This window comes from Diabrotica virgifera, chromosome 3 (assembly GCF_917563875.1).
Source record: "Diabrotica virgifera virgifera chromosome 3, PGI_DIABVI_V3a".
Lineage (NCBI taxonomy): Eukaryota > Metazoa > Arthropoda > Insecta > Coleoptera > Chrysomelidae > Diabrotica > Diabrotica virgifera.
In genome coordinates this window covers 110,415,948-110,439,672 of record NC_065445.1, presented here as the reverse complement: position 1 = coordinate 110,439,672, position 23,725 = coordinate 110,415,948, and the positions used below count along the sequence as shown (strand labels likewise).

The 23,725-nt window shown below is 33.7% G+C and overlaps 1 protein-coding gene across 2 annotated transcripts in view; it reads right to left on the bottom strand.

The window, feature by feature from the left end:
* Window positions 1–23,725, bottom strand: part of LOC114332619 (putative inorganic phosphate cotransporter) — a 126,881-nt gene that overhangs the window by 21,505 nt on the left and 81,651 nt on the right. For both annotated transcript variants that reach the window (XM_050646825.1, XM_028282439.2), the window contains exons 3-4: window positions 16,181–16,493; window positions 9,496–9,713 (exon numbers count right to left, since the gene is read on the bottom strand). In XM_050646825.1, coding sequence (XP_050502782.1) covers window positions 9,496–9,713; window positions 16,181–16,493 — 531 coding nt within the window. The remainder of the gene's footprint in view (window positions 1–9,495; window positions 9,714–16,180; window positions 16,494–23,725) is intronic.

Sequence of the window (23,725 nt, the reverse complement as noted above, 5' to 3'; positions counted from 1 at the left end):
TAATCAGCGAAATTTAATGTATGCGTCTTATGACTTCCGATAATAATCAGTGAATAGATTTTAGATCGCAGTTCCCATCGTGTTACCTATCCATCGACCGACTTGATTTATTCGCGAATTCCGTTAAAATATATAAATGCACCCGAAATTTTATACTTTATACGTCGCACTATATAGTACGTCTATGTCGCATTATACAGTTGAGTCCACGATTCTTTACCCGTGCGCCATTAATACCTGGCGAGATAAAACACATACTTTTTATCTAGCATTATTCTCTTCTGCGCATGAAACTAAAGACAAACCAGCTTCCGCCTGTTATTAAGTAAAAGCACAAGTTATTTTTATGAACCCTCTAGACCAGCGGTGCTCAAAGAGTCGATCGCGATCGACCGGTCGATCGCCAAAGTTTTTGAAGTCGATCGCGATTCACGGAAAAAATAAAATTTATTTTTATTGTATGTATTTGTATTTAATACAAATGGAAAAGACGGGGAATGCGCTGACTCACCACACGTGTATGAGCGAAATAAAATATGCGAGCTCCTCACCCAAAAGTTGCGATAATGCCGATTCGGCATATCAGCATTCACAGATAACTTAAACTGGTAGTGTGCTGTATCGGCATTGTATGGCTGTTAGTCAATCATTAGTCATTCATTACCAAAGTATGTTAAAAACCAGTCAAAGATTTTATTATACGTTAATATTTGAAACTTGATATGAGTGCGGCGAAAAAGAGTAAAACATATCATTTTAATAATGCCTGGGAAGAAGAATTCCTGTTTACCATGGTGAAAGATAAGTGTGTTTGTCTTGTTTGTCGGTTTTCCGTTGCTCTTCCCACATGCGGAAATTTAGAACGGCATTATAAAACTTTGCACAAAAACTATGAAAATGATTTTCCGCAAAACAGTTTGTTTAGAAAAGGGAAGTGCAAGACTTGAAAAGTAGTTTGAAGGCGGAACAATCAATGTTCCAGTGGCGGCTCGTATAACTTTAGGAAGGTAGTGCCAGAATCCGGGCAGCTGCCTAAATTTTTTGTGGCGGTTTTACGATATGGTCAAAAAGGATATAAAATATAAATAGAGTATCACGATAAGCTGAATTTAATTGGGTTTTTATATTTAACTTACCAAGCATTGAAAAGCTAAAAACGTTATTCATGTGCACTTTAGATTTTTCATGGGATTTCAATTTCTCCCATATATGTACAAGATCATCGGTGCCTTTGTTTGACCAAGTCTCGTCACCTCCAAACAAAACGCATACAAAACAGAAGAGTTTATTAGTTTGTTCGCAACCACACAACCAGCTATTGTTATCATAAATAATTTTATTAAACTTACGACAGCGAAGTTTTTGTCCATTTCCACTTTGTTTTTCAATATTTAAATCGGGTAAAGGCCGACCGAGTTCTTTAATTTGTAGTTTTTTTTTCTAACGAAAAACCACCAAAAGAGTTTTTTAATATACTAATTTGATTCATTGTCAATAAATAAATTAAACGTAGAAAATAATCAAAATATTATTTTTATACCTACGACACCCACGATCACAACGCACTAACTAATAATTACAAATTAAAAAATATAGTAGAGTATAAACACAAATATACAATACAGTAGTAGACAATAAACACAATAGCGTCAAGCGAACGCGTAAAGAAACTAGAAATATGTAGATCTAAAACATTGTATCTTAAGATCCACTAACTTCCTTTTCGAGATTTCGAGCCTGGCACGGAGACTCCAATTTAAACGTATGTTAAAAGTGCAATACCGCTCTCTCTCTGTCACTTACACAGGATGCTCATACAATCTTTCTCTTTTCTCACGAGCCACTATGCCGTTCGGCACTGGGATTTTTATGATTTTCATCCTTTATCCGGTCAGCTGTGGGTGGCCAGAGTCGGTAGATTTGCATTGCGCTACACAGTTGCCAGATTTGATATAATTTATAAAAATAAAGAGAAATATTCACAAAAAAAAATAAACAGTAGTACCATGTAGTGGCTCTATGGCTCTAGTAGTGCCATGGCTCTATGGCACTACCTCACGGGCCGCCACTGCAATGTTCACTAGGCCTGTTAAACAATCAGTAGCTGCAACGATTGCATCATTCAAAATTTCTTATATACTGGCACAACATAAAAACCGTTTGAAGATGGAGAGGTAGTGAAAGAAGTATTCATTGAAGCAGCGAGTGTATTATTTGAAGACTTCAAAAATAAAACAGATATTATGTCTGCTACCCAGTTGTCACGCCCAACGGTCACCAGACTTATCGAAATCATGGGCAAAGATTTGGAAAGCCAAGTGAAAAGTGATATATTATGAAGTGTGTATACTTTTCTTTGCAATTTGACGAGTCAACCGATATGACTATACCGCCCAGTTGTGTATTTTCATTCGAATGGTATTTTCTGATATGTCATGTAAAGAAGATTTGTTAACAATGCTGCCTCTGAAAGAGAAAACTCGCGGAGAAGATATATTACAACGTTTTTATAAATTTTGTGGAACAATACAAGCTACCTATTTACAAACTAGTGTGTATTACAACAGATGGTGCACCATCCATGACTGGCGTTAACAATGGATTTGTTGCATTATGTCGAGCTAACGAGGACTTTCCATCGTTTTTTTTCATTTCATTGCATTATTCACCAGCAAGTTTTGTGTTCCAAAATTTTAAATATGGACGACATTATGAAGATTACAGCAAAACTTGTGAATTCAATAAGAGCGCGAAGCTTGCAACGACGTCTTTTTAAAGCGCAATTGCAAGCTAGCGACTCTGCGGAACACACTGATTTACTTCTGCATACAGATGTGACGTGGTTGAGCCGTGGAAAATTTTTAGATAGGTTCCAGGAGTTACTTCCCGAAATAATTTCTTTTCTAGAGGAACGAGGGAACGACACTCATCTACTTCAGAACGAAAAATGGCCCAGTGACCTAGCTTTCTTATCAGATTTAACAAATCATTTGAACGTCCTTAATTTGGAACTACATACAAGGTAAAAATAAAACAATTATCGATATGATGAGTGCAGTACATTTTTTTGTCAACAAATTGAAATTATTGATTAAACAAATTAACAGAAATGATTTAAACAACTTTCCATCGCTGAAAAAAAGGGTAACCGCTCATTTGAATTATGTCTATTACGAGACGGAGCTGCAAGCACTTCATAGTGAGTTTGAAAGACGCTTCGCTGATTTAAAAAAACTGACAGATATTGTAACATTTATGTCTAATCCATTTTCTTGCGAAGACGTGGAAAAAATTACAACTGAAATATCCGTTACTTTCAATATGGAAATCGTTTCCGTCCAAAATGAGGTACTAAATTTAATTTCGGATATAGACCTTAAATCCAGAGCAACTGATAAAAAATGTTGGTCTTTCATATCGTCTGAGAAATATCCATCTTTGAGGCAAGTAGCTCTGCAGCTCACAGCATTATTTGGATCAACGTACTTGTGTGAGTCTGCATTTTCCCAAATGAAGGTAGTGAAATCAAAGTATCGTAATCGGCTAACTGACGAACATCTCTCATCATGCTTGCGTTTGGCCCTCGGTAATTACGTACCATCATATGAAAAACTTGTGGATGATATGCAGTGACATGCATCAACATCCAAATAAAATTAAGATGAAAAACATGACTTTAATGACATGTGCAATAAAGTTTTTTATTTTCATAATTATTTTTTTTTACTAGCAGTCGATCGCTGGACGCTTGCAGTTTATGCGGTAGATCCCACGTAGTATAAGTCTGAGCACCACTGCTCTAGACTCAGTACATTGAAAAGAGATAGGTACAAAAAAAAGACGCTTGTGATGTTTTTAGATTTTAAGTACAATTTGTGACGTTTCTGGTTGGTTTACTTTTGTGTCTGTCAGTCTGTTGAATTTTTTGCTGTTTATTTGTGGAATTTTTGCATTTTGAAGTTTTTTATATTACACAAACAGTTGTTTTCACAACTAATTTTATATTGGAGTTTGAAATTTTATGGTAAGTGTATTTTATTTTGCCATTAATTTTTACAACGTACAAAGCTAACCTCATTCACACAGTTAAGGAATGGTGGTGTTTAAGTTTCCGCCAAAGTGAATAAAATGACAAAAAGAAAATATGGTATTGAATTTTCTATAAATTATTTATTTATTTATTAATCACTAATTATATTAAAAGAATTTATCAAATGTAGCTGTAATTCTGCACCAAAATTTTAAAGCAAAACTTACATTTGACATTCTATTTATTTGATAACGTCAAATTTTATAATATAACCCGTGATCGGAGTAGTAGCCACTTTCTGTCACTTGCTGTTGCGTTTAGTAAATTTGCGACTTATTTCATATGCTTTAAATGATGACGCACGGATAAAGAACCCTGGACTCAGGGTTCACTAAAATTACACAATTTTATTAACTTAAAACGAGGAAAGATTATTGATCTTGTGGACCAAGTAGTGTTCTCAAAGGGACATAGCTGTAGAGCTAGGCGTAACACCGGGCGTTCTGTCCAAAACCTATGCTAGGTAACAGGACTAAGAAAGCTAAAAAATAAAGCAAGGGAAAGTCACCAAAAAGTAATAACGGCTCGTCACGATAGTTTAATTGTCCAATCAGCTGGAAGACACTCAACCATTTCTCACCTGTAGCTCCAAAGGCAGCTTTTGGAAGCTACAAGTGTTACTCTTTCAGTTGAAACGATAAGAAGAAGAGTTCGTGCCAAGAAGTATACAGAAGGAGATAGTTATCCAGGCAGTACAAGATTTATCGCCTAAATTGGTATCTTCAGGATTTGTGTAAAATCAGATGACCCACGAAATCGTGTACTTAGAGGTCCAGGAAGACAAGCAAGAAAGAAAACTGTCAGTTGTCTTCACAAATATACAAGGGGAAGTGTAATGTTCTGGAGAGGAATTGTGATCCGTGAAAAAACTCCTTTAGTTTTCATCCAATTAACTTTAAGTGCTCACAGGTATGTTGATAACCTGTAGTTAGGCTCTGGAAAGGTGCAACGGGAGAAATTTTAATTTTCTTACATGATAATGGACCTCCACATACTATTAGATTGACTAGAGCAGAAGGTATTCCTTGTTTGGAGTGTCCTGCTTGCTCACCCGAGATTAACCCTATAGAGTAGTTGTGGGATATGCCTAAAAGAAAATTTAGAACTCGCCGGATAATCCACAAAACACCGTACGGCTAGTACAAGTCGCTCTTGAAGGATGGAGCAACCTACCACAACAAAACGTTGATAATTTGATTAGGAACGTGCCCACGCAAACTGAACCTTACATAAGGACTAGAGGTGATAACACTGACTACCAAGAAAAACAAAAAATAAATAAATAAAAACAATTTAAACATTATTCGTGTTACATTGAAATTTTTTATGCTATTGACTGTAAAACAACTAGATTCAATTTGTTTGATAAATACTTTGTTGTTTTATTTAATTGTTATGAATATTGTTTGACTTCGTGTGTTTGTTTTCTTAAATTCGCACGAAATAGTAAGAAATATCAGATGATTCCATATAAGTTTGGGTGTGTGTATGTATAAGTGCGACAGGGACGCACCAAATAATGCGACGTCCGACGCGGCGGCTTGAAGGTCGAGTGGAAGTGTATAATTTACAATAAAAAACAACGGTCTACAGTGAAATAAGCCCCGATTACTCATCAGAATCTTGAAATTAAATGTTAAACTTCAATTTAGGCATTTGGCAACCTCAAAAATAATAATTCACGTATGACTTTTCAAGCCTCGAAAATGCCCATTTTCGCATTTTTCAGATTTTAAATCGCTTTTAACTCGAAAACTACCAACTTCTGAGAAAAGTGATGCGAAACCTTTTTTGTTTAAAATGACCCCAAAAAATCATTTTTCTGTGCAAAAAAATTTGATCTGAAAATTGCTTAAACAATTTCTGCCCAAAAATTTTGCCCGACACCCTTCTGATTTGTTTAAAGGGGACATTTTTTAATAGGAATACGCAAGGAAGCCGAATCAGAAAAGTTTTCATACAGGAGTAGCCTAACAACATGGACTACACTATTATTGTGATTTTACTAAAATTTCGATATTTTAGAAGAACGATATCTATCAATTAGCTTAAAACGAAAAAACTCAAAAAAAAACAAAATTCTTTGTAGCAAACGTGTGAAAAGCATCATATTTATTATTGCTAAACAAAAAATAAGCACAAAAATAAATATACTTCGACAGCGTTAGCTCACGAACCGTCTAAAAAGAAAATATACGCAAAAATTCAGATGCATCGGTCGAGTGGTTTTTGAGTTACAATGTCCACCGCCTTTGAAAAATCAGTTTTGAGAAAAACGCTTTAAAGTTTTGATAACTTTGTTTTCGTCTTCTTATTTGTCTGTCAAATCGTAAAGTGATGCACATCGAAATATATTTTTGAAGCGCTGAGTAATCTACATAAGAGAAGGAGAACAGTTGTTGAACAATTTTCACTACGCTCAAGCGTGTTGGCGCGAAGCCGCGGCAAAGCGAATCGAAGGTATGGAAGTAGGGATATTCAACATACTGTATATCTGGTAATTGTATTCCCATCAATCTGAAATTTTCAGATAGTGTTCTTAAAGTTATACACTTTCAAAAATGAATAACCATTTTCAATTTCGTTTACCGGTTTCGAAACTTATTAGTCTCTCATCAGGAGGCACATATGCTGCTCTCCCTGATCCAACCAAAACAAACCCCGGCGTGCAGTCACGGATTGCAACGAACGAAATGGCATAGATGCCCTAGCGGCAACTGCTAGCAAAAGAATAAGTTTTCACTCTAATGGCATATAAAACAACATAATGTTACTCTACATCCTACCAGACTGAAAACAATGGGAAGCTTCTCTGGTTACACCTCCGAGGCTTTTACAATTTGCAAGCCATACGGATGCCGAGACTAAGGAAGATGAGGGAATTTTACTATATTCACGTCCAATCTGCTCAGCGCGGTAAAGTTCCAACGAGAATGGTTCCCTTCGTACTCCAGTCAGAATAAACATGTAAATCAAAAAGGAATAACCATTTTCAATAACATTGTTTTTAGTCTGGTGGGATGTAGAGTAACATTATGTTGTTTTATATGCCATCAGATTGAAAACTTAGTCTTTTGCTAGCAGTTGCCGCTAGGGCATCTATGCCATTTCGTTCGTTGCAATCCGTGACTGCACGCCGGGGTTTGTTTTGGTTGGATCAGGGAGAGCAGCATATGTGCCTCCTGATGAGAGACTAATAAGTTTCGAAACCGGTAGAGGTGCTTGCTGCCCTCTATGATTGGACTAGGATATGGTACGGCTGTATTTTCGTTTTGCAACGAAATTGAAAATGGTTATTCATTTTTGATTTACATGCTTACTCTGATTGGAGTACGAAGGGAACCATTCTCGTTGGAACTTTACCGCGCTGGGCAGATGGGTCGTGAATTATAAATTGTAAAATTCCCTCATCTTCCTTAGTCTCAGCATCCGTATGGCATCCCATTGTTTTCAGTCTAGTGGGATGTAGAGTAACATTATGTTGTTTTATACAGGGTGTTTCATTAATAATTGTTCATATACTAACTGAAGAAACCTTAGCACAAAATACGAAGATTTAACCTAAAACACTTAAATAAAATGTGGTTCCTTCCTGAGTTACAGGGTGTTTTATCTAAAAATTTAAAAACTATTTTTGCTCAGAATTTTAAAACTATTCGACTTATCATTTTCATACTTGGCATAAAGTATTTGTGCTGTACAAACTACTAAATCATGTTAAAAAAACGTTTCTGGCTATTACCAGAGGCGTACGACGGGGAAAGTGAATGGTTGACCCTTTCCAAATTCTACGCCACTGGCGGCATTGCTATTTTAGTTCAATTTTTGGATTCTCCAATACTTTCTATGAAAATAATATACCCTTCATTCGTAACGATAAAGTCATTAATTTTCGAGATATTTGAAGTTAAAAATGAAACGATACGATTATTTTTGATTAATGTATTGTGTCGCTTCATTTTTAATTTTAAATATCTCGAAAACTAATCATTCTATCGTTACGAATGAAGAGTATATTATTTACATAAAAAGTATTGGAAAATCAAAAATTACACTAAAATAGCAATTTCGTCAGTGGCGTAGAATTTGGGAAGGGTCAACCAGCTACTATCCCCTGTCGTACGCCTCTGGAAGTAGCTAGAAACGTTTGTTTATCGTAATTTAGTAGGGTGTACAGTACCTACACTTTCTGCCAATTATGATAAGGATATGCCAAATGGTTTTAAAGTACTGGGTAGAAATAATTTTTAAATTTTAATCATATGAATCATATCGTAAATTAATCAAAATAACTGTGCCGTTTCATATTGAACTTCAAATATCTCGAAAACTAATAACTTTATCGTTACCAATGAAGAGTATATTATGTACGTAGAAAGTCTTGGAGAATCTAAAAATGGCACTAAAATAGTAATTTCTCCAGTGGCGTAGAATTTAAGAAGGGCCAACCATTCACTATCCCCTGTCGTACGCCTCTGGTAGTAGCTGTAAACGTTTGTTTATCATAATTTAGTAGGGCGTATAGTAGTCTCACTTTCTGCCAAGTATGAAAAGGATGCGTCGAATAGTTTCAAAATGCTGAGCAAAAATAGTTTTTAAATTTTTAGATAAAACACCCTGTAACTCAGTAGGGAACCACATTTTATTTAAGCGTTTTAGGTTAAATCTTCGTATTTTGTGCTAAGGTTTCTCCAGTTACTATATGGACAATTATTAATGAAACACCCTGTATGCCATCAGAGTGAAAACTTAGTCTTATGCACGCTCATTTAAAAAAAAATTAAAATTTCAAACCATCCCCTACCCCCTTAAGTCACCAAAAGTTTAAAAGTTAGGTAGGTACTCTTTCTAAATCTTAAATGAATATAAAAAGAAAATCGATTTGAATTTGACCCTGCCTAATGTTAATGTTCTATTTTCTTGATTTTAAGTACTGAACCGATTAAAAATTTTGAATGAAATAAAAGAGAAAGATTAAATAAATAAAAAAATTCAACTAAATTAACCATTAACACATAATAATAAATAGAAAATATTAATAAATATAAATAAAACCGATAAATGTATAACATCACAATCATTTTTATTCCTTCAAAGAAACCTTTGCTAACCTATACAGCATAATCTATCAATTCTATCAGTTCCCTACTAGCAAAAATTGAGCAAGAAGGTATGATAGTGCACACTTTGGATATCATTTTTTGTACCGGCATCATTTAGTTTACTTGTAACCGTTGACCTGATGATGATGTGCAAATTGTAGATAGCGAAACCGGTCGTTGGTTCATTCACAATGAACTCGCATAATATGTAACCCATTCAACATTTAAAAACATTGAATTTTTTCTGACACTTAAGCAGATCCGTACTATGTATTTGAATATCTAAATACAAAATTAACTTGCCTTTTTTTCCTTCTGGCCTAAACTACTTTCTATATAATCTCTTTCTATCTCAGTAATATGTTTATGCAAACTTGGTCTATTTGATCCACACAAAATCCACATAACTATCCATACTAGTTCTAAAACTGCAAAGAGGTAGAATGCCACAGGCCAACCAAACTGACTTGAACAGATTGCTCCAGTTACTGATAGTGCTACAATATTTCCAAATACAGAACCTAAAATTGAAACCAAATGTTATAGCTTATTAACTCACTTTATAAAAAATATGAAATATACAGGGTCTCCCGAAAAGATTGGTCATAAATTATACCACAGATTCTGGGGTCAAACATAGATTGATTGAACCTCACTCACCTATACATAGTGCACACAAAATAAGTTACAGCCCTTTGAAGTTACAAAATTAAAATAGATTTTTTTTCATATATCGAAAACTCTCAGAGATTTTTTATTGAAAATGGACATGTGGCATTTCTATGGCAGCAACATCTTAAAAAAAATTAAAGTGAAATTTGTGCACCCCATAAAAATTTTAAAGGGGGTTTTGTTCCCTTAAACCCCCCCCCCCCAAACTTTTGTGTACGTTCCAATTAAATTATTATTGTGGCACCATTAGTTAAATACAATGTTTTTAAAACTTTTTTGCCTCTCAGTACTTTTTCGATAAGCCAGTATTTATCGAGATATTTTGAATATTTGTCGAATCCACCACATATTTCTATATGGTTAAGTACGATTATAGAGACCTGTTAATAATCTGAAAATTTATTTATAATTTACATTTTTAGGTATATGTATTTTGAAAAAGAAGCTACATCTCGATAAAAGGTGACTTATGAAAAAAAGACTGAGAGGTAAAAGTTTTAAAAAACACCGTGTTTAACTAATGGTATCACAAAAATAGTTTAACTGGAACGTACACAAGCATTTGGGGGGTTTAAAGGAAAAAAACCCCATACAATTTTTACGTAAATATATTGAAAAAGAAGCCGCATCTCGATAAAAACTGGCTTATCGAAAAAATACTAAGAGACAAAAAAAGTTTTGAAAACGTTGTGTTTAACTAATGGTACCACAATAATGAATTAATTGGAACGTACACAAAAGTTTGGGGGGGTTTAAGGGAACAAAATCCCCATAAATTTTTTATGGGGTGGACAAATTTCACTATAATTTTGTTTTACGATGTACCTGCCATAAGAATGATACATGTCAATTTTCAATAAAAAATCTCTAATAGTCTTCAATATATTGAAAAAAATCGATTTTCATTTTGTAAATTCAAAGGACTGTAACTTTTTTTATGAGCACATTTGTACTAAGGTAAGTTAGGTTCAATCGAACTATTTTTGACCCCAGAATGTGTGGTATAATTTATGACCAATCTTTTCGGGACACCCTGTATATCTACATATACAAAATAAACAGTACTGAAATGAATATTGAAATGTTTATGAGTATTTACATATTCTAAGCTTTGTTTTTAAACCAAGAGGAGTAAACTAAAAAGACAGCTTCACAGCCAAGAAAGTCACTAGAAATATCACCAAATACATCTTTCTTTTGGTTGATCATAAATATCGGTCTTTGACGGTAATCCATAAATATTATATTACACTAATACGTCACTAAAGAGTTCTAAAAACAACTGTTTTTTATATAAAAACAGACTAAAAATCTACAAATTAAAGGAATAACACAAAAAATACAAAAAATCGCTGATATAACTTAATTAACCTTTAAAATGCCAATAGTGCCACAATTTTATAAATGTCATTAGTGTCAAAATTTGATAACGGCGGAGTAAACTTGTCTGAGATTGGACCAATTAGAAACAAGCTTTACGGCGCGGTAAATTTGCATTACTCCTCTTAGATACACGTTACCGATAAAACAGATGTTAAAGATGTCATCTGAGAGTAGTGGCGGATTTACGGGGAGGGAAAATGAGGAAATCTCCCCCCTAACAAGGTCCAAAATTAAAGAAAAAAATTGTTCAAACATAAAAATATATTAGCTGACATGAAACCGAAACCACAGAAAGACAAAATTCAATCCAATAAACACGCTAGTTAGGAAACTTAAGGAAACTTAATGCCTATAAGTTATTATTGATGTCTTTTATGTAATCTGAGTTTATCTTTTTTATGTTTTTTGGCTAGTTTTTCATTGAAAGTTCCCCTAAGACAAATTTCCTCTCCTAAGACAAAAGACCCCGCAACACTCCTTATGGAAAAGTGGTCCCGGTCAAATTTAACGAAACTTTGGTCAATGATAGTTCTCAGTGATTAGATTAAAAAAGTCCATGTTACTTGGGTCTGAAAACTACGGTTCTCGAGCTACAGCCTCCTGAAGTTCTTAAATTCAGGTACTCGATTTACGTTAAGTGCACTAATTCACGGTCAATTGAATGAAAATATCTATTATTGAAAGAAGACAGATTAATTTTCTTCATGCATATTTGCGTGTTGCATATGAATTCGTGGTCAAAAATAGATGCATTGTATTTTAGTCTTCAGAAAACCTCCGAAAATCCTCAGAAAACTGAAGAAGTGCGATAGAAAATGTGCTGCTAGATTGACATAAGAATTATCATGTTTTCATGAATGGTTCACACTTATCCAATACCAGCATAGCTGCAGTTCCACCTTATCTTTAGAAAACCAGTGGCGGATCTAGGGGGTAGGGGAATTCCCCAGTAAGACGGTCCAGAAATAAAGAAAAAATTGTTGAAACATAAAAATTATATTAGCTGACATAAAACTTACCACACACAGACAAATAAATTTAACTCAATTATCTCGATAGTTAGGAAAGTAAAGAGAACTATGGCACCTATGTCTTTTAAGCAGTTTGGGTTTATCCTTTTTATATGTGTTTTGATTGGCGTTTTATTGGAAGTTCCTCCAAGGGAAAATGTATAGATCCGCCACTGCTAATGAAACGCCTTTAAAAAGCTGAGGAACAACCATAACAAGTGGTGCTAGAGCCGCACAAGACTTCTCACATTTTTACGTATGCATCGATGTAGTACATATTATGTGTAACATGTGCAATAAAGTAGACCATCAAAATAAACAGGCTGCGGTGGCTAGGACACATAGCGAGAATGAACGAGATGGAGCCGTCCAAATTCATTTATAACGAAAGATTGGATACGACAGGATAGTTAACACGACAAATGATGCATCTATCGATATCAGCAAAATCTTAACGTACAAATAGTCGAAAATGACATAAACCCGATTTTTCCATACAAGATTGTAATTAATATTTCGAGCTTACTGACTACCATGTATGTACTTTGTTTTTTTTTTCGTATTGAGATCAAGTCCATGTTCTCTATTCATATCTAATATGCGGGGCATTATTCTTTGCAAACCATCTATAGGCTATTTGCAAAAAGTATTGTTTCTCGGGCATATTTAGAGGCACTCTACTCTGCATGCGTGAAAACGTGAGATGTCTTGTGCTGCTTTGGCAGCCCTTATTGTGGTTATTCCTCAGTTTTCTGAGGACGTTTAGGTAGCAGTGGCGGAACATTTGCCTTGGGGGAGGGGGTGACTTCCAATAAAACATCAACCCCAAAATACATAAAATAGATAAACCCAAACTACATAAAAGACATAGATAGTATCATGTGCAATAAGTTTCCTTAATTTTCTTAACTGTTGAGATAATTGAATTGAATTTGTCTGTGTGTGGTAAGTTTTATGTCAGCTAATATATTTTTTATGTTTCAACAATTTTGTCTTTAATTCTGGACCGTCTTACGGGGGAATTCCCCTATTCCCACCCCTAGATCCGCCACTGTTCAATAGTTTTCTAAAGATAGGGTGGAACTGCAGCTATGCTGGTATTGGATAAGTGTGGACCATTCATGAAAACATGATAATTCTTATGTCAATCTAGCAGCACATTTTCTATCGCACTTCTTCAGTTTTCTGAGGACTTTTCGGAGGTTTTCTGGAGACTAAAATACAATGCATCTATTTTTGACCACGAATTCATATGCAACACGCAAATATGCATGAAGAAAATGAATCTGTCTTCTTTCAATAATAGATATTTGCATGCAATTGACCGTGAATTAGTGCACTTAACGTAAATCGAGTACCTGAATTTAAGAACTTCAGAAGGTTGTAGCTAGAGAACAGTAGTTTTTCAGACCCAGGTGCCATGGACTTTCTTAACCTACTCACTGAGAACTATCATTGACCAAAGTTTCGTTAAATTTGACCGGGACCACTTTTCCATAAGGAGTGTTGCGGGGTCCTTTCTAAATCCGCCACTGCCACTATCTAACTCCTTCAGCATTCCCCATATGTACGGATCTGGTGGCCTCAGTTCTGGTGAGTGGCAACTCCCAAAAAGATCGCGCAGTATTCGAAGAGAGTACCTGGCAGTGTGACCGGTTACCCCGTCCTGCTGAAACCATTGTTGATTTTAAGCTTGGACCGGTTTCGTTACCTTTTCCGTATGACCTAAAATAGTACTCCACTATAAAAATTTTTTGTGCAAAACTGAGGACCATTCTGAAGCACATAACATTCGCAACATGTGAACGACATTCACATAGGTACGTTATAACGATGACGTTCGGAAACCACTCAGTACGTTTCGACGCCTAACACATATAGTACATTCTTTCACGGTTTTTGATGTGAATTTTAAAGAACCGCTTGGATTGACATGAAATTTGGCACGCGCGCTAACATTTCAAAGAAAAAAAGTGGTATGGTGATGATATGTGCTTTGGCCCTGGGGGTCAGTTTCACCCCATCTCAGGGGTGAAAAAATATATGTCCAAGATAAGTCCCAAAATGGATAAACTGACTAATTTTAAGCAACTTTTGTTCTATAGCGTTTTTTCACCAAATCAATACTTTTCGAGTTTTTGCAAGTGAATATGTTCATTTTTCAACAAAATAACCACGTTTTTAGACGGATTTTCGCAAATAACTCAAAACGTAAGCATTTTGTCGACAAAAATATTCTTATCAAAACTATATCCTATAAAAAAGTGAAAAAAAAAACGGTGTATACATTAGGTCTCTATACCTAGCAAAAACAGAGTTATAGCTAATGAAAAATAGGTTCATATTCGAAAAATTCCAAATAGAATAATTCAATGAGAAATATCCAAATAATAAAGCATTCTTGGGGAAAACACATTACAACTCTTTTAAAGTGTTTAAAAAAAGCTTTATTTCTGTTTTTATAAAAAAAATTCTAGCATCAAATGTAAGCAAGTTACGCTCAAAATAAAGTTGGTCCCTTTTGTTTTGGCAAAAAAAAAATCAGAACGATCACCCCCCAATTAGCAACTTAAACGAAATTAATCGTTACCGCTTTATAAGTTACTTTACTTATGTTGTGTTTATATGATCTGTAAGTTTTATCGATTCAAAGTGCTTACTTTTGAACAAATTTGGTTTTAAAGTAAAATTTTTAAAAAATTTAATTTTGAAAAAAATGCTTGTTTTTTCAAAATAACTTAAAAATTGTTAGAGATACCAAAATATTAAACAATAAAAAAGTCGGCTGTACTTTTCTGAATATTTTGTATTTTTTTTTTCTGTAAGACAAAAATTGGTTAAGATTCGGTGTTTCCAAATTTGCATACACTCGTGGTAAGTGACTCGTTTAAGCACTTTTAACTACAGGTCTTTCAATAATAAGGACTTTGAACCGATGAAACTTACAGACCATATGATCAGTACATACGAGAGTAAAAAACTTGTGAAGTGGTAACAATTAAGTTCATTTGAAATGCTAATTAGGGGGTGATTTTCCCCATTTCTTACCAAAAAAAAGGGAACAACTTTATTTTGAGCGTAACTTGTTTACTTTTGTTGCTAACATTTTTTTTTAACAAAAATAAGCATTTTATAAACACTTTAAAAAAGTTAAAATGAGTTTTTCAAAAAAAAGTGCTTCGATTTTTGGTTATGGCACGTTAAAATTATCGATTTGGAATTTGACGAATATGAACCTATTTTTCATTAGCTATAACTCTGCTTTTACTGGGTATAGTGACCTAATATATACACCATGTTTTTTACTTTTTTACGTGCTATATTTTTGATAGGAATTTTTTTCTACCAAATACTTATTTTTTGAGTTATTTGCGAAAAACCGTCTGAAAACATGGTTATTTTGTAGAAAAATTAACCTATTTACTCGCAAATAACTCGAAAAGTATTAACTTGGTGAAAAATCTTTATAGAACAAAAGTTACTTAGAATTAGTCATTTTATCCATTTCCGGACTTACTTCGAATATATATTTTTCACCCCCAAAAGGGGGTGAAACTCACCCCTATGGCAAAAGCACACATCGGCACAATATCACTTTTTTTTCTTTGACTTGTTAGCTATGTGTATGCCAAATTTCATGTCAATCCAAGCGGTTGTTTAAAATTTAGAGGTTTTGCAATATTTGACTTTTAAAGAACGTACTAATACAAATTTGAGGCATACGAATTTCAGTACTGTATATTTTGGCGCATACCGTGGTTAAGAAACATTGTGTTTTGTCTTCAAATGTGGTTAGTCAAGTTTATCTTTCTGAAAAGATTGAGTTATGAATAATTGTAGATCTTTATTCCGGTACATCTTTGATATTTATAGCTTTTTTCAGTTATTGGTTTACGAGATAAAAAGAAAAAAAGTATATTTACCTACGTATGTAATCGTGGTAAGAACGGATCTCTCAGATGGTGGTGCCCAACGTCCTAACAACATATGCACCAATGGCGGTATACCTCCCTGTGCCAATCCTTGAGAAATTCTACATGCGATGACTCCTTCAGCGCCAAAATATTTAGCCATTGTTGGTATCAACATACAAGATACCGAATCTACAGATGCGCAACCTACCAGTATCCATTTGGCCCCGAATTTTTTCCCTAGTTGAGCAGCGGGCACCTGGAGTATAAAGTACCCCCAGAAAAATGCCGATAATACAACACTTTGGTTTTTCCAATCGTATGTCTGAAATGTACAATGAATATTTTAGATCTTGGGTCCACATACTAAAAAAATATTACCCCGCTCATGAGACTTTTTTTATTCAGTTATTCATGTCGAGTCGGACAACTTTTCTAAGACGGAAAATGTTCGGGAGGGGGCGTTTCGTAAATATGAAGATTTCTAAACTGGTGTGTCCAACAACTGGAATACCCTTAAAAATTTTGCGGATATTCCGCCCTGTGATGGGTGACCGAAGTTATCTTTAACGTAAAGTTATCCTGTAGTTAAGTTATAATCCTTGAATTGGTGTGATATATCATATTTAACTTAACTACTTGCGTTATTTCTTGACAGTTCTTGAGTTATCTGATATAGGTATGGTATAACTGTCACTTTATAATGCGACGTTAAACCTCAAGTTATGAGATAACTCTGTAGTCAGTGTTCCCAGATGACTTTTTTGAGGATCAGGAGGTGCCGCCACGAACGATCAGGGCCCTGATTCTAATTCATTTCGACAGTCGCAATTTCATTTCGACACCGCCATGACAGCCGCAGAATATAGCGATTCTTATTCATTTCGATATTAGTTACAACTGGGGATATTAACCTTATCATGTTGAGACTGCTCAGAATTTGGGTTGGCGCTCCCGTTTATTGGAACTTGTTGATAGTCTGGGAAAATTATCGAAAAAAATGCAATTTTTGGGAAAAATTATTTACCAGCTATTTTATTGCTAAAATCGAATCTTAAGATTGCATATACAGTGCGTCCATAAAGTAACGCATAAATTCATTATTTCGTAAACCAGCGACATTAATGAAAAATCCTGAAACGGGTCGATTTTTATTTTTAGATTCAGATTTTTTGGCATATATATTATACTAGTGACGTCATCCATTTGGGCGCGATGACGTAATCGATGATTTTTTTAAATGAGAATGGTCATGTGATAGGTCATTTGAAAGGGTATTCAATTCTCTATTCACTAATATAAACATTTACCTAATTATTTATACAAGGTGTTCAAAAAACATTTTTTTAATTAAAATAATTGAAACAAAAAGAAGAATGTACGTAATTTATTTAATTCAAAATACGTTTTACTGTTGTCAGAAAACAGGAAAAAAATGTTTATTTGAGAAATAAATATTGTTTTTTGCTTAAATTCAATGTTAAAGCTGCCACCCACCTGTCGCTTGGCAGTTTGAACATTTCGTTTAAGCGAAAATCAATGTTTATTTGTCAAATAAAATTTTTTTCTGTTTACTGACAGTAGTAAAATGTATTTTGAATTAAATAATTACATTATATTCTTCTTTTTGTCTCACTTATTTTAATTAAAAAATGTTTTTTGAACACACTGTATAAATAATTATGTTAATGTTTATATTCTTGGATAGAGAATTGAATACCCTTTTAAATGAGCTATCATATGACCCCTATTCTCATTTAAAAAAATCATCGATTACGTCATCACGCCCAGATGGATGACTTCACTAGTATGATATATATGCCAAAAAACCGTAATTTAAAAATAAAAATCGACGTGTTTCGGGAATTTTCCTAAAGTAACCAGTTTACGAAATAACGGATTTATGCGTTACTTTATTAGTAATATGGGGTATGACAAGTCCGCAGAAAGTGTGTTATTTTATTTATAAACAAATTAGCCCTTCTAAATCTTCTTTATTTTTCAATTAGTGGTCTGTAACTCCTAAAATTTTTCCTTTGAGCCAAAAACACTCAAATAAAAATTCACCGTAATTTAGTTCTGCACAAAGTTATTTTTTTTTTCCGATTTCCTTCAACAAAAATTTTACTCAGAAAGTCCGAGTTTTCCCAAAAAATCTGCAATTTTTAATTAAAATTTTAGGGAAGTACCTAATTATTTATCAATAATTAAATAATTGATGACATGAAAGATTTATTATAATAGATTATACAGAGGGGCTAAATTATGGAATAAATTCATTTCTTTAAAACGGGCGATTTTGGAGCAAAATCCCGAAAGAGGTCGATTTTTATTTTTAAATTAGAATTTTTTGGCATATATTTCTTACTAGTGACGTCATCCATCTGAGCGTGATGACGTAATCGATAATTTTGTTAATGGGAATAGGGGTCGTGTGGTAGGTCATTTGAAAGGGCGTTCAATTCTCTATTCAGTAATATAAACATTATTCTCATTAGGTATTTATACAGGGTTGCCAAAAAAATTTTTGAATTAAATTAATTGGCGCAAAAAGAAGAATGTATGTAATTTATTTAACTCAAAATACATTGTACTGCTGTCAGAAAATAGAAGAAAAGGTTTATTTCACAAATAAGCATTTCTTTTCGCTTAAATTAAATCACAAACAGCCTCCCTCCTACGTACTTATTAATCAATGCTCCTACCTATTGGCAGTTTGAACATTTAATTTAAGCTAAAAGCAATGTTTATTTGCAAAATAAACATTTTTTTCTATTTTCTGACAGCAATAGAATATATTTTGAGTTAAATAAATTACATGCATTCTTCTTCTTGCGTCAATTAATTTAATTTAAAAATTTTTTTGGCCTCCCTGTATAAATAATGATATTAATGTTTATAATACTGAATAGAGAATTGAACGCCTTTGTAAATGAGCTACAACACGAACCCCTATTCCTATTTAAAAAAATAATCGATTACGTCATCACGCTCGGATGGATGACGTCACTAGTTTGAAATATATGCCAAGAAATTTAATTTAAAAATAAAAATCGACCTGTTTCGGGATTTTTCTCTAAAATCGTCCATTTTAGAGAAAATGAATTTATTCCATAATTTAGCCCCTCTCTGTATATCAGGAAACAGGCGACAATCTAACCAATAGTTTAGCAATAATTAAAATGTTAATTAAAAAATTTCGGTAGAAATAATAACCAGAAAGATTATGATACACCAGAATAACTATGATTTTCGTATAAAAAAGCACTATCTATTCAACGTACCTTACAGGATTGAAATTGGACCATTTGAGCGGTCTTAGGAATGTTATAAAGAAACAATTTTTTGGCTTATAAACAAATAGAACCCCTCAGAAAATATTAGATTTAATTAAATTAAGTTAACGCTGTTGAAAAGGGCACGGCTTCTGTGTCCTTTTCGAAGAAAAACAAATTGAATTGCGAGGAGTGATTCCAGGTATAACCGGTCAAATTTGACCGGCATTTGCGACAGAGTTATAAACAACAGGATTTTAATCTTTGAACCATTAGATACCTTTTAATTCCGGTCTTCTTTGTACATACAAATTTTCATATCTTCAAGACACTTATAACAAAAAAGATTTATGTCACTGTTACCAAATTATTTAATTATTGATAAATAATTACTTCCCTCAAATTTTAGTTGAAAATTAAAGATTTTGTTTGGAAAACCCGAATTTTCCGAGGAAAATTTCCGTCGAAGGAAATTGGAATAAATTATCAATGTGCAGAATTAAATTACTGTCAATTTTTATGTGAGTGTTTTGGTTTAAAGTTAAAATTTTCGGAGTTATAGAGCAATAATAAAAAAAAGATTTCGGAGCCCTAATTTGTTTATAAACAAAATAGCACACTTTCTGTGGACTTTGCACAGCTATATTACTAATATAGGAAATCTTAAGATTTGATTTCAGCATGTCCAGCAATAAAATAGCTGGTAATTAATTTTTCTTGTTTTTTACTAATTTTCCCAGATTATTACCTTACATCTTTCATTGAGTTGATGATTCATGTTGTGGACATTCTCAATTATTATATTTCTAATTTAATACTATTCTATCTAATTCCTCAAAACAAGCAAATTTCAATTAAACCCAGAGCTATATTATAATACCTTTTGCTTTAGTTTTCCTTGCAAGAAATAAACAAAACACATCTAAACTAAACCTAACCTCGCTTTTGGCCATTCATTCATCTCCGTGTCAAATAATTTCGACAGTCGAAATTATAATATCAACACCCTTTTTAAAGTCGCTATTAATTTCGATAGTCGCTATTTCATGACGTCACTTCGTTAGTTCAACTAAAATCCACAAGGCTCGCACAATCGCATTTCAACCGTCGCCATATTGAAAGCGACTTGTTTAGTGTCGAAATTTGATTTAGAATCAGGGCCCTGGAGATTTCAGGAGACTCGCTCGCCTCAAAAATTGGTAGAATTCTGTAGTTTCAGTCTTTACGTTTATAGATTGGCAACTAGATGTCGCCACGAAAAATCAGTAGAATCAGTTGGTGGAGTATTTTTACGTTTATAGGTAGGCATGCAACTCTATAAAATCTGTAAGGGACGGCTGTGGCAACGCTAGATGGCGGCTAAAGCATAAAAATAAAAAAAAATGAAATAGGATAAAATTCTGAAAAATTCAAACTCCATACAAAACCGTTCTTGAATCGTTACGCGCATGCGCAATGACGAATAATTCTGCGCAGTAACACATTTTTCGTTACTGCGCATCCTCGTAATCATTCAAGAACGGTTTTGTATCGAGTTGGAACAAAACCAGATGATTTTCAGAATTTCATCACTTCATCAGGAGGTTTAGGGACGCCATCAGTAGATCAGTAGGCGAGGGTCGCCATCAGTAGGTCTCCTGAAATTTCAGGAGGTCTGAGAACACTGTCTGTAGTTATGTAAGGTTAGGTTCATCTTTTGACTTGTTTTTAGACAGAAATCAAGTGAATTTAGAAGCTAATATTTTAATAATTAAGAATAGAAGGGTAATACAATTTTAAAAATTATACAAAAATCAAATCGAGAGATATAAAGTTGAAATTTTATTTTAAGTACCTACTGAGCTTTCTATCCAGAATTGCCAGATGATATTTTATAAATCCCCCACTTAGAAACTGAAATTCTCTCAAATTGAAGCTCAAATACCCCAAATTTAAATTTTTGTCGCATTTTAATAAATTAGTAGTCAAATGAAGAGAACAGTAAACCAAAATTATACTACTTATCAACGAGGGCCCTGCAAATAATTCATAGTTCCTATCGTCTTCGATTATATGGGAGTATAATATACAGTTCTATGTACATTCTCAAATTTAATTTACCATGACCCTTAGACCCCTTAAAATCCCCCATAATTTTCCCCCCCCAAAAAATCCGACTACAATTTCTGCTTAGAAAAATTTCCCTAGACGCTTTTAAATTACCCCAAAATTGTGGGAAAATACACCAATCTGGCAACCCTGTTTCTATCTACCGTTTGAAACACCACCGAACCCAAACAGCTGTTTGCTGTTCGGTCATCGGCGGTGGCCGACGACGGGTATTTACTTTACGGTCATCTACCCATCGTGTAGCATGTTCCGAACAATCTCTCGCACTCACTCCAACTCAGTGGCGGCTTGTCCTATGGGGCAGGTGAGGCAGTGCCTCACCAGTATATCAATAGACTATTTACGTTATTTCATTATTTCATAATCAGTTTTTTAAATACAATTTAGTTTTTTGAAATTTCCTAAATAACTTTATTTTTATGAAAAAAATTAAAATCGGTACGGCCCTGACTCTTTATCTTTGTATCCGTCTTCCACGTGCCAGTATTATATACATCATGCATCTCATTCCAACTTTCTCAAATCATTACAGATGAGGCTTGCTTCAAACCTCTCCTTGTCTAGCATACTACCATTTCTTAAAATGGGACAGTAAAAGCGGCAAAATTTGAAAAATGTGCCACCAATTCTGGGAACGAAATGCTTCAAACATGTGTTTTTTTAGTTGTGAAGTTAAGTAGGTACTTGACCTTGCTTCCCTTATTTTACTATGGACGCTTGTATTGTAGTTTTGTAAAGTAGTTTTAGATATAGTTTATATTAGTTTAGATTATGTTTAGAAGATTTTATCAATATCATACTGGCTGTGTGGCATTTATCAATGCCAAATAAATAAATAAAAAAAAATTAGAAATCATGCTTTCTTTTATAATGATTTATTTTCTTATAAGCACGCTTTTTATAAAAAAAAACATAAAATAAAATACCAAAAAAAAAACGAAGTTTAACCCTTAGTTTACTTAACATATTTAACAGTAATTTGCTTACTTGCTTGTTTGTATTTCCCTATTAGTCCTGTCGCCAGGGGGGGTACAACGGCCTCCTTAATTCAGATGGACTTACCCAAGTTCTTTTTATATATTTTGACCCGTAGAATACGAATTTTTTGGGTAACAGTTGATCCGGATGTCGATAAGATTGTTATAGACAAAGAACTTGAGGAATTACATAACAGCGATTTCTCGCAAAACAAAACATCTTTTTGTATTTTTGGGTCATTTTAAGCAAAAAATATTCCTACAAGTTTTTTCGTAGAATGCATAGTTTTCGAGAAAACCGCGGTTGAACTTTCAAAAAATCGAAAAATTGCAATTTTTGAACCCGAATAACTTTTGATTAAAAAATAAAGTAGCAATTCTGCTTACCGCATTTAAAAGGTTAAGTCAAATTATATCGGTTTTGATTATTTGCATTGCTAAAAATTAATTTTTTTATTGTTAAAAAAAGCTATAAACACATAGTGTTCCCCGTGCCTAATACATGCGTTTTAACGCATGCTACGTAGAAATGGCATCGCTTGCACTTGTAGCTACTCTACCTACTCGTTCGATTTTAAATGAGAAATCATTGAAAACATCACTCACACACTAGGTGTTTATAGCTTTGTTTAACAATAAATAATAAATTTTTAGCAATGCAAATAATCAAAACCGATATAATTTGACTTAAACTTTCAAATGCGGTAAGCAGAATTGCTACTTTATTTTTTAATCAAAAGTTATTCGGGTTAAAAAATTGTAATTTTTCGATTTTTTGAACAGCTTATTATTGCAGGATTGTTTGTTAAAAATATTTACAATTAATTAACTTGTAATATTGTCCGACAACTTTTTAACGGTAATCCAGTTGTCGGACGCACCGAAGTTTAAAAACCTACTATATTTACGAAATGCCCTCCTCTCGAAAAATTTCCGTATTATGGCCGGTATACACGACAACGATTTATCGTAGCGATGTGACCGTGTAGTTTTAGTGCAGTCAGTGAAGGTGGCTTTCAGTTATTACCTCCGATTTCGTTTAACATCCATGGATTTTTATGAAAATTGGTAAGTGGTTAGAGGATACCTTAAGGAACAAATGTGACATAGTGCAAATTTGCGCTTTTTGCTTATTAATAGTGAAATCCACCCCTGTTTTAAAATTATTTTTTTTTATTTCTGAAAGTGCTGTCACC